Below are 15,336 nucleotides of genomic sequence, written 5' to 3'. Positions count from 1 at the left end.
TGATTCTTGATCCAGGCTTGAAGAATGACAGCCGGGAATCAATTTGATTTCATAGCAAAATTCTTCATCCACCATCTTTTCTTCAAACCCCATGATTTCAGGGCGCCAAGGTTGTGTGCTCGGGCGTGGGCTGCTGCCGGAAGTGATCGGTTTGTCGCCTGGGTGTATCCCAACGACTAGGCAGACACTGTGGTGGCTGATCATAATCCGAGTATCCTTGCGATGCATGGTGAGGCGGTGGTTCCCAACAAGAGGGCTGCCATGACCGTGGTGGGTCGTAGGGCTGGAAGCTCGGTTGATGGGGGGGGGGTCCCACGATGTAGGCTGTCGGTACCCCCGAAAACCCCTATCAAACTCCGTTGTGACGCGAGCTGCTGGTCTATCCCAGCTCGTGCGAGGCCACGAAGCAGTGTGCGCGCGATATGGAATCGTGCCAGAGCCAGGCTGTGCGAGCCTTGCCTCTCGCCTGTTTAAATCACGACCCGTGCCCCTACGCCGGCGGACATCCCCACAACGGACACGCCTGCCGTGATTGAAAACTGGGGGGCCGTCCTCGTCGGTCTGCCAGATGTCTCCCTGGGAACGATACCCATCGACGTCCCCGTCGTCCGAAAAATAGGGTTGATCCGGTTTGGGAAGGCGTGTGGCCTTCAACCTATCAACCCTTCTATCCCTCGCATCCAATTTAAATTCCAATTGATCAAATCTTGCCATAATTTTGTCCAGCGCTGACAAAGTAGGTATGAGCGCCCCCGATCCATTGCGCAGCGCGCTGCTTGACTCCGGGTCGTCTCGTCGTATCCGCTGCCATCCGTCACCGAGGTAGCCACTCGCCGTGAAGCGTCGGGGCTGATCGGCCATGGTTGAGCTCTCAATGAAAGAACCAGTTGTTAAGAGCACAGTTCTCTTAACGAAGAAATCCTGCGATTACACTCGCAACACACCAATCCGGCGCCCCGAACGTTGGGCTCAATTCGTGGCTGGCGCGGAGAACTTCCTCCGTCGGCAGTCTTCAAGGTTTGATAAGGAGTATTGCACAAGTAATGTGGGCAAATTATTTCTTCATTCAATGAATAAAAAGATAATAACCTAGCCCTATTTATAATACTAGAATACTAGCTTAGGGAACAAGAAAACAAGATATGAAAATATACTATGAATCAAAAAATATGGGGAATAATAAAAAGATAACTAAATATTTGGGGAATCCTAAGATATAGGGGGATCGTAACAGCGGCCTTGAAGTTGAGGGGGTGATGTATGTTTCTGGTGTGCTTCCAGAAAGTGTAAAGTAATAAACTCTCTACTATAGTATAGTAAGTAATGCTATTATACTACTACTACTATGATTTAGTAAGAGTTTTAATTGTATCTGCTGTACCTTTCAAAGGTGGAAATAATTGATGCAACAAAACATTCCCTACTATATTATCTAAATTCATACTGTTGGCAATTGAAACTAAAAATATAACATATAACTGTCCCATATCGGTGTCAAAAAAACTGAAACTAGTATATAAGTCTCATGGGCCCCTTCTCTTATCACCAATTGGTTTTAAGATAGAACCCATGGATTAGTACCAGAGCATAATAAACGAAGGCTCAGAATATAGATTCATCATCGCCCGATACCTGTCCCGACCAGAAGGCGGACAACCGGCGAGTACCTGAAAATGGCAGAAGGAGACGATGTCAAAACCGGCAACATAAGACTCAAAGCAAGCAAGAATGTTGCAGTGGCATTCAAGCTGAACGGAAGAAACTATCCCCTATGGGCTCGATTGATGCGAGTAGCCATCGGGAGTAGAAGGGCACTACGACGCATCACCGGAGTGCCGGAGCCCCCAAAACCAACCGATAAAGAATATCTGGAGTGGGAGGAGACCGATTTAGTGGTCTTCTCCTGGATCGTAGACAACATGGAGATTGAGATCGTCGGAGACTTCGCACATCACCAGAGTGCGAAGGCAATCTGGGATAGCCTAGCCGTGACGTACCAGAGTACGTCGGACTCATATATGATATACGACCTGGAGGACAAGGCCAGCCGAATCATCCAAGGCGACATGGACCTGGAGACGTACTGGAGAACCCTACATGGAGTATGGATCGAAATCGATCGGTGTCAGACGAAGACCATCACCTGCTGCGACAAAGGAGTCGGTGAGTACCGAAATATCATAAATCAGAGGAGATTGTACGAGTTCTTGGCGGGGTTGAACCCCCAATTCGAAGGGACGAGGAGAGATATCCTCAAGGAGAGCCCAACCCCTCCAGTAGATGTCGCGTATGGCTGGGTGAAAAGGGAAGCCATACGACTCAAAATAATGCCGTCGGCGAACCCCGATTCAACCGCCGCAACAAATGGGGTAGGGCTCTGATTTGGAGGATGAGTTATCTGTATCATTTTGTTATGCTTTTACTCTTCAAATATTCGAAGAAGATGAGTTATTGGATTTAATAGAAACAAAATGAGATTAGAGTAAAATTAGCACGATGGATGAAAACTTTTTCGCTATCCCCAATATTACTCAATTTTGTTATTTCAAATTCATAGCCTAAAAAACAAATATACTCTCTTATGTTCCAAGTACTTCTACCACATGTCATTTTGAACCATCCAAAGCTACTTGTTCTACTTTATTTTTTTATAAACACTTTATTCTTTCTTTTATTTCTCTTTCTTTCTTCTATTTTATTCTTTCTCTATTAATTAATTTTTTAAAACATGTGCAGTACTTTTAAGAGAAACGGTGTCAAATAGTTTGAGACATATGTAGCAAAATGTAAATTCGGAAAACATAGGCGCCTTTTAAAAGAACAATAATAACGTTCACTTGGCTTAGAAGTTTAGAACAATTAAAAAATAAAATGATTGTATATTCAATTTTGGCCGATAAACAATCAAATTTTAAACAACCAAAATAAGGTTATATTAATAATTTGATGTATTAATTATATATTAAAATAAGAAATATAGTAAGTGGACAAGTTAAAAAGACTTATTAGCCTTTAACCTCATTTTTTATTTTTATATTTGAATTCCCTTTCTATTATTTTTAAAATTTGAATTAAAGTATGCACTATTACATTTATGGTTCCAAAAAATAAAAAAATTATACACAAATCACAAATATATGATCACAATATTATGCACTTTCTATGTACTATATATGCATTCATATATTTTAATTAAATACATATATAAACTTATTTTTTTTAAATAAACTAATTTTTTATTGTATAAAATTTGATCGTATAGATTCGTTCAACCTGGTTTGCTGAATCATCGTAGTTTTATCTTATTGCTCTTTTTATAATAATGTAACAAAAGTACAATTGTCAGGTATTTTCCCCCAAATAACAAAATGATTGAGAATATATGAAATTCAGTTTAGAAGGAGGAAAAGATCTGTGTTTGATTGGTAGCGAATGACACACGAAACCAACAAATCAAGTGCCTTTTTCTCCAATCCAATCCACGCCACGCCACCGCCCTCTCTCAGCTCAGAATCTCTCTTTCTCTCACACACACACGCAGTGATATACACACACTTCATTGATTCGTTTGTTCATTTGCTTTGCTTGGCTTGGCTGTCCGCTCACCTGTCTTCCCACCACCAATTTCTTTCTTCCGATCCACTTTATTTTTAAATCCAATTTAAACCTAATTCAGCTTGGGTATTAATCTATTCAGAGAATTAAAGGTGAGGGGCAGTCAGGAAATACTAGTACAATTCCAATTTAAAAGCGCCCCATGAATTTCGGTTGGTTTTTTCTCTCTCTTTAATGCCTTTCATTTTCTTCAATTTCCGGTTTGAATCGTATTTATATGTATCATTGCTTCCGCCTCTCCCCCGTTTTTGAGGTCTCATTTTCGCCTTCTTCTCTTTCTTGGTTCATCGCTTCCCGTTGAACTGTCATAGTGTTGCAACGGCGATGGACAATCCGCGTGGTCTGGTAAGGCCGTCTATTGGAGTCTTGATTCATGGTTTGATGAATTAAAAAAGGCTCTGTGTTGTTGGGTTTTGTCTCGGATTGATTTTCTGACGTCTTGGGATGTGGGCGACATCTGTTTCTTATAAATAACTTTCCTGTCGCTGCCTTGTCTTTGAATCTCTGATCATGTTGGTCTTCTACCTAAAATACCTGGCATCGGATATTTGTCTCATGCTTTTCAACTACCTACTTTTGCGTGGTCTTTTTTTTGGGTATTCTTTGGGAATTTAGGGTGCTGTGTTGTGATGGTGATTGTTTACCTTGGAATGTAACGCCTCTGTCATACATCTATAATCATCACTGTCTTTGTTAGATATATGTCTCGTTCCGTTAGGGGAAACAGAATGTGCTGTGACATGACAAAATCTTGATTTCTGTATCAATGCATAGAATTGGGAAGAATTACCTACCGTCTGTGGCTTTGGCTTGTGTATTTTGGCAAGTTCCTAGATACAAGAATGCATTCCTGTTAAATTAATGTGAGAGAGAAATGAAACTTTGATGTACCATATGATATTAATTTATATATGTCTGTACATAGTTATCACTTATCAATATGAATTTCTGGGACATGTCTATAAGTTAATGGCAGCTTTCTTTTGCTAAATAGCAGCTCTTTTGTCATATAAACACTAGTATAAGATTGCTCTCTGCAAAGTTTTTTGTGTGCTTGGAAGTTGGAATACTTATCATAAGTTGGTGATGGCCTTAATTTCTAATTTAAGCAATATGTAGTCCAATGGAAGAAGTTTTTTGATAATATGATATGCATAATGTAGTCAGACTGTGTGTCTATTTGCACATCATATGCTATACTTTCAAGTTGACTGACGATGTTAGGCGCAGGCACCTCCTCCCGGTCACTTTGTACGCTTGGAGAATAAGAGTGCTGCTGAAGATAATCTTTATTTGAGTAAGAGAACAAGGATGCGTAGGTGGTTGTGCTGCACCTGTCAAGTAGAGGAGTCCTATCAACCTGACGAAAATGAGCACCTCAAGAGTCCGAGGGATAATGGTGATGGTATGTTTTTTTTATTACAGAATTAAGGTTATCTGCTATTATTATGGAATATTTTTCATTATTTTCTGTTGATACTAGAAACAGATTAAGCATGAAGGTTATATAAAAGGATAAAAATCCACCTACTTGCATGTTCTACTTTATGCTTTTCTCAACTTAATAAAGAGAGAGTAGTTTTGATTTCTAGTTCTGTTAAATTGGTAAATACTTCTCTCCGCATGCTTTAGTTACAGCAAATATTGCACATCCTTCCTTCAAAAACTAAATGTCCTAGCAGTTACTATGGAGATTATATCAGACTTCTTAAGTGTGTACGAGCACATTTGTCTTAAAGTTCAGCTCGATAAAAGTGGAGACCTATTAACTAGTTCTAAGAGTATTCTCTGAAGTTTGTAAATCTTGTCATTTTTCTTTGTTGTTGTTGATCTCCCATCCTTTGGCAAGTTCATTTTTAGTATGTTGGTCTCGGTTTTTATGATGTGAGCCCATGTTGTTCAACCGATCAGCAGAAAATAGCTCTGGCAGAATCACAATTCTACCATTGGGTGAAAGCAACAGTTTAAGTTGGAAACATTAAGATGGATAACTCTGTTAATTTTGTCTCCTAATGTAATATTCCTTCTCTGCTGTTGAACTTTATGACATCTGCTTTCTGCCCACAATTAAATAAAATCTAAATGTATCAGAGTTGTCTTTGGCTCCATGATTCTCCATTGAGATTCATTGCATAGTTTCATCATCTTCTTTCTGCCCCTCATCTGTATTTGTGTAAACAACTAGGGTATCAAAGAGGCTCAAAGGTATCTGCTCCGGTGAAACCTGAAGTTCAGAAGGCAGTACCTCCTATTGAGGTACCTTCTCTCTCCCTCGAGGAACTGAAGGAGAAAACAGACAATTTTGGATCAAAGTCACTTATTGGTGAAGGATCATATGGGAGAGTTTACTTCGCACAATTGAACGATGGGAAAGAGGTTGCTGTCAAGAAGCTTGATGTCTCTTCTGAGCCAGATTCAAATGCCGAGTTCTTGACTCAGGTATACTACATTTGTTAGTTTGACACGGAGCTTTATGGTTCCCTGAAATATGCAATTTTATTTTTCCATTATGGATATTGATCAGTCTGGACATGATTGATTTCGGCTTAGGTTTCGATGGTATCAAGATTGAAGCATGATAATCTTGTTGAATTGCTTGGCTACTGTGTTGATGGCAATATCCGTGTCTTAGCTTATGAATTTGCCACCATGGGATCTCTTCACGACATTCTCCATGGTATGTGATAGCTTGCTCTTGATTAATTCTTTCACTTACTAGCTATAGGAACTAAATCCTTTTTGATACAGGAAGGAAAGGAGTGCAAGGGGCACAACCTGGTCCTACACTTGACTGGATGCAACGGGTTAGAATTGCTGTTGATGCGGCCAGGGGTTTGGAGTATTTGCATGAGAAGGTTCAGCCATCAGTTATTCATAGAGATATCAGATCCAGCAATGTACTTCTTTTTGAAGACTACAAGGCAAAGGTTGCTGACTTTAACCTTTCAAATCAAGCTCCTGATATGGCTGCCCGGCTTCATTCAACTCGAGTTCTGGGAACCTTTGGTTATCATGCTCCAGAGTAATGATCATATCTTTCTCCATTCGACAATCCCTCTTCTTTATGGATGTTTATGTAGAAGATTGATTAATATTGACTCCTGATTCATGGCAAGGTTTTGATTGATCTTGGTTCCTGATAGGTAGCAAAATAAATTCATGATACTGAGTCAATTTACTAAAACACAAGTTTTACTGTCTAGAATGCACAAGAGAAGAAAATATTTATCATGCAATCTAAATCTCTGGTTGTGCCACAATTTTTAAGATTGTGTGGGATGCCAATTTTGCTGAATTTGGTGAATGATTTCTTATGACTTGGGACAGAGTTTGGAGTATTGAAATTGGTTACAGAACTGTGGGGGCTTAAAAGCATTTTTGTGCATTAGGGCCTCCATGTTTTATAGGCTAGGACGAAGGACATGTTTTGCATGTATTGATTTTTAATGTTGGCTCTCTAAATAACCTCTACAAATTGGTTTGGTTGATTATTGATATTTTCATTGTTTTGCTTTAGTAGGATTCAGTAACTTATTCTTTGTTAGTTGGCAGTGTATTGATTTTGAATAACTTTGATGATATTCACTTGAATTTTCTTTCTGACTACAGGTATGCAATGACCGGACAGCTGACACAGAAAAGCGATGTTTATAGCTTTGGGGTTGTTCTGCTTGAGCTTCTGACTGGAAGGAAGCCTGTTGATCATACCATGCCTCGTGGACAGCAGAGTCTTGTTACTTGGGTGAGACTTTTACTATGTGTATTCTCGTAAATTTCTGATTTTTGTATTTGTTTTTAGGATTCCCCTTGTAGTGTGCATTTCCTGATGAATCATGAAATATCCATATTTTTCTTTCAGGCCACACCAAGATTGAGTGAGGACAAAGTAAAACAATGTGTTGACCCAAAACTCAAGGACTATCCACCAAAAGGGGTAGCCAAGGTCTCTCTCTCTCTATGTGTGTGTGTGTGTGTGTGTGTAAACTGAAACCAAGAAGTAAGCTATGTATGCTGAGATATTTTTTGTCCTCCAGTTGGCAGCTGTTGCAGCATTGTGTGTTCAGTACGAAGCAGAGTTCCGCCCGAATATGAGCATTGTTGTGAAGGCTCTGCAGCCTCTTCTGAAGTCGACTGTCCCTGCTCCTGAGACTTGAGAGTTGCATCATTGTTTGGTTCGATTATGACATACATGAGGTGCAGCCTCAGCGTTTTTTGCTCTGGGTTTGAGACGTATTTGGGTTACTATCGTGATTCGATTTCTTTTGGTGGTAGTGATATATCACTGGGTTATGGGATTGTAAGGCAAAAGAATTACGCTATAAACTTGGAACACCCATATTTCCATTATATCTTTTGAAATTGTTTGGATTGATTGTGAATGTGGTAGTGCCCGTCTGTCTTGTCTTTGGTTGGAAACGCAGAAGCTTCTAACTTTTGAGTCTATTTGTGAGTATTTCTTTAAAGGAGGGTGATTCGGTTTGCTTCATTCAAATCTTCCTTTCAAAGTGAAGCACCTTCTTTTATGTATTTCAAGCTTTAATGATTAGAAATAGTTGTAATGAGTTCTTCCCACCTCCCTACCTACACATCTATAGAAATTAAATAGATATGGAAACGTGTGTTAAAATAGAAATGGAAAAATATCTATAAAAAAATTCATTGAGGCCTTGTCATGCTTGGAAAGATTGATATATGTATTTATGACCAAGATGGATTTCTTTGTTTTTTCGATTTTTTCCTTCTTGGGTATATTTGATTTTAATTTGACTTGGGCAGAACTTTTGTTTCTCACTTATTATGTTCCACTGTGTCAAAATGAGATTCTCTGCTTATTTCACTTTTGGTGGCTCAAGTTTTCAATTAATTTCTTCATTTTAGTTTCTTATGTTTTAGTAGTACAATTTTTAAATTATTAGTACATATAAGTATTAGTTAGAAACGTCCAAATTAACATATTTACAACTAAAAGAAAATCCCAAATCACGCACGGAAAAATATGTCACGTTCTGTTGGAATTTTCAAGCATGCTACAAAGCAAAACATTAGAAGTAGGAGTATTAAATAGTATAACCAAAATCATACAATCTCTCACTTGATCTAAAATTACCATTCATGGCTCGAAATTTTCCCATATTTCTAACAATTTTTAAGTATAAATTATTGTAATCTTCTGAGATAGAATTATATCAACCAAAATTAAAGGGAACGTGAACACCAAGGCAGCAAGGCTAGAATGAAGCAATGGATACTTGCAAGTAGGCATGCACAAGGGTCGAAAACCGCCGGTTCAGGGTCATGAACCGGCGGTTCAAGGGTCGGGGAATGTATGAACCTGAACCGGCCCGCCTAGCTCCCGGCGGTTCCGGTTCCGGTTCAAAAAACCGGCGGGTTACGGGGCGGTTCAAAACCGCCGGTTTTCGGCTTGAACCGCCGGTTCCGGGCCGGTTCGACGGTTCGACTATTTTTTTTTTTTTTTTTTTGCATTTTTCAACTTTTCAATTTTAATCAACTTACCTTACACTTTTCAAGTTTGTTTTTTTATGAAATGTGAGTAAATAAAATTGAAAAAAATACGGATAAAGTTGCAATTTTATTGAAATTGCATGTTTACAAATTACACGTTACAAGTTACAACAATTACAAATTGAAAACATATGGCGGTCTTGAAGTCTTAAACAAAATTTAAATACAAATGAGACTACTAGTGAAGAACTAATTACAAATGACAAGAAACGATGTTGAAGTTCTTAAACGTATAAGTGTATTATATATATACTCTTAACCGGCGAAGAAGATCTTTCTACATAACTAAATTAAGGACACCTTTAGCAATTCAACTTTAAATGTTGAGTTTCGTCTAACAATCAACAAATATAGTAGAATTGTCAAAAGTTTCCCTCATTTAGCCGTATAGAGAAATATACTTCATCGACTAGAGTATATACAAATACAATTATGTAATTGTTTTTGCATATACAAAAACATATGGCGGTTCAACCCTAAACCGGCGGGTTGTCCACGGTTTCCGTCAGAAAACCGCCGGTTTCTGACCGAAAAACCGGCGGTTTCTGACCGGTTTTGCAGGCCTACACACTGACCCTACGGCCTAGCCTCTGAAAAGTTGTCGGAACCGTCAGAAACCGGCTCCCGAACCGGCGGTTTACCTCGACAAACCGGCGGTTTACCCCGCGAACCGCCGGTTCCAACGACTATACTAAACCCCTACGCGAACCCTACGAACCCCTAACCTACGAAACACTATTTAACCCTTTGAACCGGCGGTTCGAACCGCCGAACCGCCGGTTCAGGTTCAATATATTGCCGAACCTGAACCGGCCCTTCCGACCCTTCAACCCTTCTGCCGGTTCAACCCGCCGGTTCATGAACCGGCGGGCCCGAACCGGCGGTTAACCGCCGGGCCGGGTCGGTTTGTGCATGCCTACTTGCAAGGTCTTTGGACTATAAATTATTCTATTTTTTTAAGGGTTGTGTTTCTCATTTGTTATTGGATAATCAAGATCAAGGTATATTTGATATTAGTAATTGAGACGAATGTGTTATTGAATATAACAATGCACCCAGATTTTAATATAATTATGTATGTATAGTTGAAGGTAACATTGTGCATATTGTTAAAATGTGTTGTCAAAGACCACGAGGGTGAAGAGAATCACACCAACAATCCAAATGAATAGTTTGTTGATACAGTTGTTACATGTCATGTGTTCTGATAGAGAGTTTTATTACTTACAAGTCTCTTGGAGGTTAAAAAAAACTACATATAGGAGATCAAATCTCTTCCCATGTGGTTGGGTAATGTGTTTCTTTTTATCATAAAAAAATAGTCTCACCCTTAAGGGTGTGCTACCGTTCTAGACATCCAAAATAACTTCTAGTAAATCATAAGTTTTCACTAGATTATGAGTTTAGAAAAGTTGTATCGACCACATGTGAAAAAGTTCCAAGGTGAAGGTCACCTAGTGAATGTGATTTTTATGTTGAATGTAAAGCGTCATGAAAGAAAAAAAATTATAAGAGAGATAGTTCATCATCATGATTGTTGTAATGTTTAATTTATGGCATTGTGAACTGAGACATGTTGATCTAAATGCTATAAATTAAAGTGAGTGCATTTAACTCACATGAATGAAATATGTGTTGAAACCAAAATGACTAAGCTGACATTTTCACTCGATAGAGCAGAGCACAACACAAAACCTCTAGACCTAATGTATATATACGTATGTGATTTAAAATTTGTGTAAAGTATACGTAGTACGTAATAAGTATCTCATTATGTTTATAGATGATTGCAATATGCATAATGTATTTTCTTTTACACATATTGAAGCATTTAAGATTTTCAAAAATGAAGTTGAATTTAAATTGAGAAAGAAGAAATTAAGTGTGGGGAGAAATGGAACAGAGAAGAATGTGTGAAAAAAGAAAAAAAGGAAAAAAAAAAGAAAAAAAAAGGAGTGATGAAATTTACTATAAATAAGTGAAAGACGGCATTCACTGCCCTCTGCAATTCGTATCATTCCATTTCAATTCAATTCAATTCAATTCTGTAAATGCGTGTGATGGCGAGTGCGAAATCGTCCCGTTTCGCGAGCAGCAACCGTCAGTGCGGCGTGGGAAGCTCCATCGCGGCGGCATTGCTCATCTCCCCCAAGAAGCCTGAATCAACTGAAGGAGGAATGCGATTCCTCAACATCGAGGTGGTCGACGACACTGCCCTCATCGACACCTCCATCTTCTCTCAACAATCCAAGAAAACTACTCGCCCTCGCAAGGATTGGAAAATCAAGAAAGCCTCTTCCTATTCCTATTCCTATTCCTATTCCTATTCCTATTCCAGGGCGGAGATGCTCTCTCTCAATCTCCACCACCCTCACTCTATCAAGTGGTCCCAGATTTACCACGCCCTCCCCGCCTCCGTCGCCGCCGAGTACGACCAGCTCCTCGCCTTCTCTCCTCGCCCCATCTTCACCAACGGTATCACCATCATCATCATTAACACTTGCTTTCTTTCTTTCTTTTTCTTTGTTTTTGGTTAATTTGTTTATATATTGAGTTTATCATTGTCTTGCATTACTGGTATGATTATTTGTGATTTTGAATCAAAATTTTTGTACAATTGTGCAGATGGTGGTGCTACTGCAATCTGGAAAAGAAGAAGCCCTCTCAAGATCTCTGTGCATTGAATTTTTTAGCTTCTTTGAAATTGCATGTTATCATTGTTTTCAAATTTAGACCATTATGACTACTGTTGGCCTATATGCAAGTAATACATTTCTGTTCCACATTGCAAGTTTTCAATTAGTTTCACTCAAATAGCGCTTGAGTTTCAATGTTATCATTCTGCATTTTTTAGGGTTGTAAAAAGATGCCAAGAATTCACCATTTAAAATCTTTAAAAATAGAGACTAGAAAGGAGCAACACCAACTCACATATTGCCATTCCCTAATCCAATAATAAAACAATTCATCAAAGCTGGTTGCATACTTTGTATCAAGGTGAGATGTGATGTGGCTTAACATGAATCATCTTTGAGAAAAGAATTCACAGAGCACATGGTGTACATTACAATTCTTCCTTTCATAGCTGCTAACTACATAGTATAAAACAGCTCAACTTTGACAAAATCTGCACAATCACACAACCACAGCTAGGGGGCCTCATGCACCCCTCTTATTCCATCAAATGTATACTGTTCAAGAAGACGATGATTTAGAGGCGACGGTGAAGGGTTCCTGCTCAGCGCATGTGAGCAGCTCGTGAGGCCCGGCCTTCTCCCGGCCAATGCCCATTAGGTCGAGGTAGTGCTGGTAGTGAGAGATGATGGTGTTCATCTGATCAACATCACCCTGCCCACAAACACTATCCCCATAGAGAACATTCATGGTGGTTCCAAAGCCGGGGATGCGTTTGGCCAAAGTGTCGTTCTTGGTGGGCTTCCATGTCCCCACAAAGGCATCATGAGCAGAGGGAAGGCCCTTCTTGGGAGGGGTCATCCACCTCCAGATAGCGGCTTGGAAGGCAAGAGTGGCGTTCTGCTCAATGTATTCGGGATGGTTGAGCAAGTCTTGCTTGAGGGCTTCACCGGCTGCCCCATAGTTGTAGTTCCTGATACAACACAGAATTCAGAAGCTGTTTGATGACATATATGTATAAGCGCTGAGATAGTGAAGAGTGAACAAATTCTACCAGTAGAGAGGTAAGGCGCCACGGCCATAGTATTGGGCACCCGGGGAGCAGGGGTAGTCGTATTTGAAGTAGTCGTCGCAGTAGTCTTTGTCGGGACTCATCTCCTTGTTGTAGCACAGCCCCCACGCCTCCGGTCCTCCGGTGGCTACCCCATAACCACCTGCATTATTGTATTTCTCTAGTATCAATCAATACCTTTATAACATCAATGTCACAAGTTTATTAGATGATAGATCGATTATTGCAGATGCTATGCCTAATTCGAATTCATTACTTCTAGAATCAAATGAATTAAATATGTATAACTTCAAAGTTCAAACATTCATCCCGCGCAAATTCAATTTATACACATTTGATTTAATTGCAGGTAGATCCAGGCACAAAATCAATTTTACGATCGAAATCGGATTAGGCAGATGAGATGTGAGCATCAATTCAATAAATTGAAAAGAGAATTAGGGAAATGCAGCTTACATGAAGTTTTGGCGCCGACGTGGCCGAGGAAAGCGGCGACCTCCTTGGCCTGCGTCTCAGAGCCGCCGGTAGTGCCGAAGCCGTGCGGCTGGTAGAGGGCGGCGGAGGTGATGAAGGACTTGTAGTCCCAAAATCCGACGGCGTGAGCGACGGGGGAATTCCTCTTGGCGAAGAGATCCTCGAACTGATAGGTCTGGAAGAAATCGGAGATGGTTTGATTGCAGCAGTATTTGGAAAGGCCTTTACACTCCCACCCTTGATCGCACAACTTCTGCCCCTTGACTGTTTTCTCGATTATCTGCTTCGACGATTCCGCCTCTGCCGCCCAAAAACCTGCCGCTGCCGTTAGAGCTAGGATTGTGATCGCGATACCCGCCATTGTTGTTGTGGAGTAAAGAGAGAGATTTGAGAAATGTGAAAAAGTAGGTGTGAGGTGTGGGTGTTTAATAGAATGAGAGAGAAGAGAAAAATAGGGAGAGAAAGTGAAGCTCCAACTGCCATCTCTGCTCTGGAGAATCAATTTCTTTGCAAGCAAGGTTGAGCCGAAGGCGATCACTCATCTCATTACTTTTTTCAATATTTTCTTTATTTTTTTCCAAAATTTTTCGTTTAAATTTCTGGACAGTTAATCATGTTATAATTAGAGCATCAGCACTCGAGCGAAATTCCCGCGGAATTCCCAAAAACACCTCCTGCCACGTCATACAGAATTCCGACTGCACAGTAGCGGAATTCCCTCCGGAATCCCCACATTAAAAAAATTCACAAATTCACAAATTAGACAATTTCCGGAATTAAACAATTTACGGAATTAAAATTTCGACGCGAATACGGAGAAAATGCAACCACTTTATTTTAAAAAAGTCATACTTCATTAAAAAAATACATAATTACTAACAAAAAGTACATTATTATAAAAATAAAAACCGGCTTCTCACTCCTCGGATTCCTCGTCGCCAGTCGTCTCGCCGTCGGCGCCGCCGTCCCCCTCGCCATCATCGTCCGACATCCCGTCGAACCCCAAATCGCGGCGCATACTGTCGAGAAGGGGCTTAAGCTTCCGCTTGTAATGGGGGTCTGTCACTTGGAGCCATTCAACAGCACGTAAATGTGCGGCGATGCGGGCTAATAAGGGGTTCTCGGGATCGTTTTGGGGGGTGCTGCCTATTAAGCCTCGGCGGATCCGCTGGTGCTTCCCCTCGACATCCGCGCAGCGGACTTTTGCCCAACCGGGTGACGGTGGCGGGCAGACGATGTGGGTGTAGGGAACTCTGCCTCGGCGAGGGGGAGTTCCGCGGAACCAGCACTGCATTTGTACTCTCCGGAGGTGCTGATCTTCGTCCGCTTCGGCCAGCCAGATTCAACACCCGCAGTGAACTTGGGCGAAGACTGCACCACCACAAGAAACACCGGCCAATACTTGAATTCCCCGAAGCCCTTCTCAGCCTCGGGGAACTGCTGATGAGCCAGCAGCTTCACATCCTCGGCAGACATGCCGCTGGTTGCCGAGCGGAGGTTGTTTGTGTAAGGCCATCCACAATAGGAATAGTCCAGCAATAGCCCAGCCATAGCCTAGCCACAAGCTCCTCCTGCCACATCATCAACACTAAAAATCCTCCTGCCACATCATCAAAACAACCAAATAGCCCAGCCATAGCTTAGCCACATCACTCAAAATTATATAAAACAAATAATTAACAATCACACAAAATACGGAATTAAATTTACGACACAGATACGAGAAAATTCAATAATATTATTATAAATTTAAAAAGTACATTAATTAAAATAAATTATATAATTAAAAAAAAGTACATTAATTAAAAAAAAGTACATTAATTAAAAAAATTACATAATTTAACGTCGTGCAGTCCTCCGCGCCCATAACTCTTCAATTAAATCCTTTTGGAGTCGAATATGAGCCTCTGTATGTCGGCATGTGCTTGGAGGCGGCCGGCTTCATCGTGAGGTACCCCACTCCGTACGTTGGGGGCGGCCACGTCGTGGCTTGGACCGGCTTCATTATCGTCGTTGGT

General features: G+C 40.5%; 3 protein-coding genes across 4 annotated transcripts; 2 read left to right on the top strand and 1 right to left on the bottom strand.

Annotated features, from left to right (window-relative positions):
* The first annotated feature begins 3,392 nt into the window (after positions 1 to 3,392).
* On the top strand, positions 3,393 to 8,177 carry LOC121759471 (PTI1-like tyrosine-protein kinase 3). Of its 2 annotated transcripts, XM_042155057.1 has the most exons (9): positions 3,393 to 3,767; positions 3,927 to 3,960; positions 4,846 to 5,020; positions 5,801 to 6,054; positions 6,166 to 6,292; positions 6,364 to 6,637; positions 7,225 to 7,357; positions 7,475 to 7,558; positions 7,650 to 8,177. In XM_042155057.1, the coding sequence occupies exons 2-9, from the start codon at positions 3,940 to 3,942 to the stop codon at positions 7,767 to 7,769; spliced, it is 1,188 nt and encodes a 395-aa protein (XP_042010991.1). In that variant the 5' UTR covers positions 3,393 to 3,767; positions 3,927 to 3,939; the 3' UTR covers positions 7,770 to 8,177. The 2 variants fall into 2 exon arrangements, with proteins under 2 accessions (XP_042010991.1, XP_042010993.1); XM_042155059.1 differs by lacking the exon at positions 3,927 to 3,960 and having other exon boundaries at positions 3,396 to 3,767.
* A 2,980-nt stretch (positions 8,178 to 11,157) lies between these two features.
* On the top strand, positions 11,158 to 11,937 carry LOC121758030. Its single transcript, XM_042153468.1, has 2 exons — positions 11,158 to 11,613; positions 11,764 to 11,937. The coding sequence occupies exons 1-2, from the start codon at positions 11,190 to 11,192 to the stop codon at positions 11,820 to 11,822; spliced, it is 483 nt and encodes a 160-aa protein (XP_042009402.1). The 5' UTR covers positions 11,158 to 11,189; the 3' UTR covers positions 11,823 to 11,937.
* Positions 11,938 to 12,148: 211 nt separating this feature from the next.
* Positions 12,149 to 13,752, bottom strand: LOC121758029 (chitinase-like protein 2). The gene is made up of 3 exons (XM_042153467.1): positions 13,301 to 13,752; positions 12,827 to 12,986; positions 12,149 to 12,745 (listed from the first exon to the last, which is right to left on the bottom strand). Exons 1-3 carry the CDS (start codon positions 13,677 to 13,679, stop codon positions 12,334 to 12,336), a joined length of 951 nt encoding a protein of 316 aa, XP_042009401.1. The 5' UTR covers positions 13,680 to 13,752; the 3' UTR covers positions 12,149 to 12,333.
* Between the last annotated feature and the right edge of the window lie 1,584 nt (positions 13,753 to 15,336).

This window comes from Salvia splendens, chromosome 12 (assembly GCF_004379255.2).
Source record: "Salvia splendens isolate huo1 chromosome 12, SspV2, whole genome shotgun sequence".
Lineage (NCBI taxonomy): Eukaryota > Viridiplantae > Streptophyta > Magnoliopsida > Lamiales > Lamiaceae > Salvia > Salvia splendens.
Note: the sequence above shows the minus strand (reverse complement) of the source record. Positions and strands in the feature narration are given on the sequence as shown.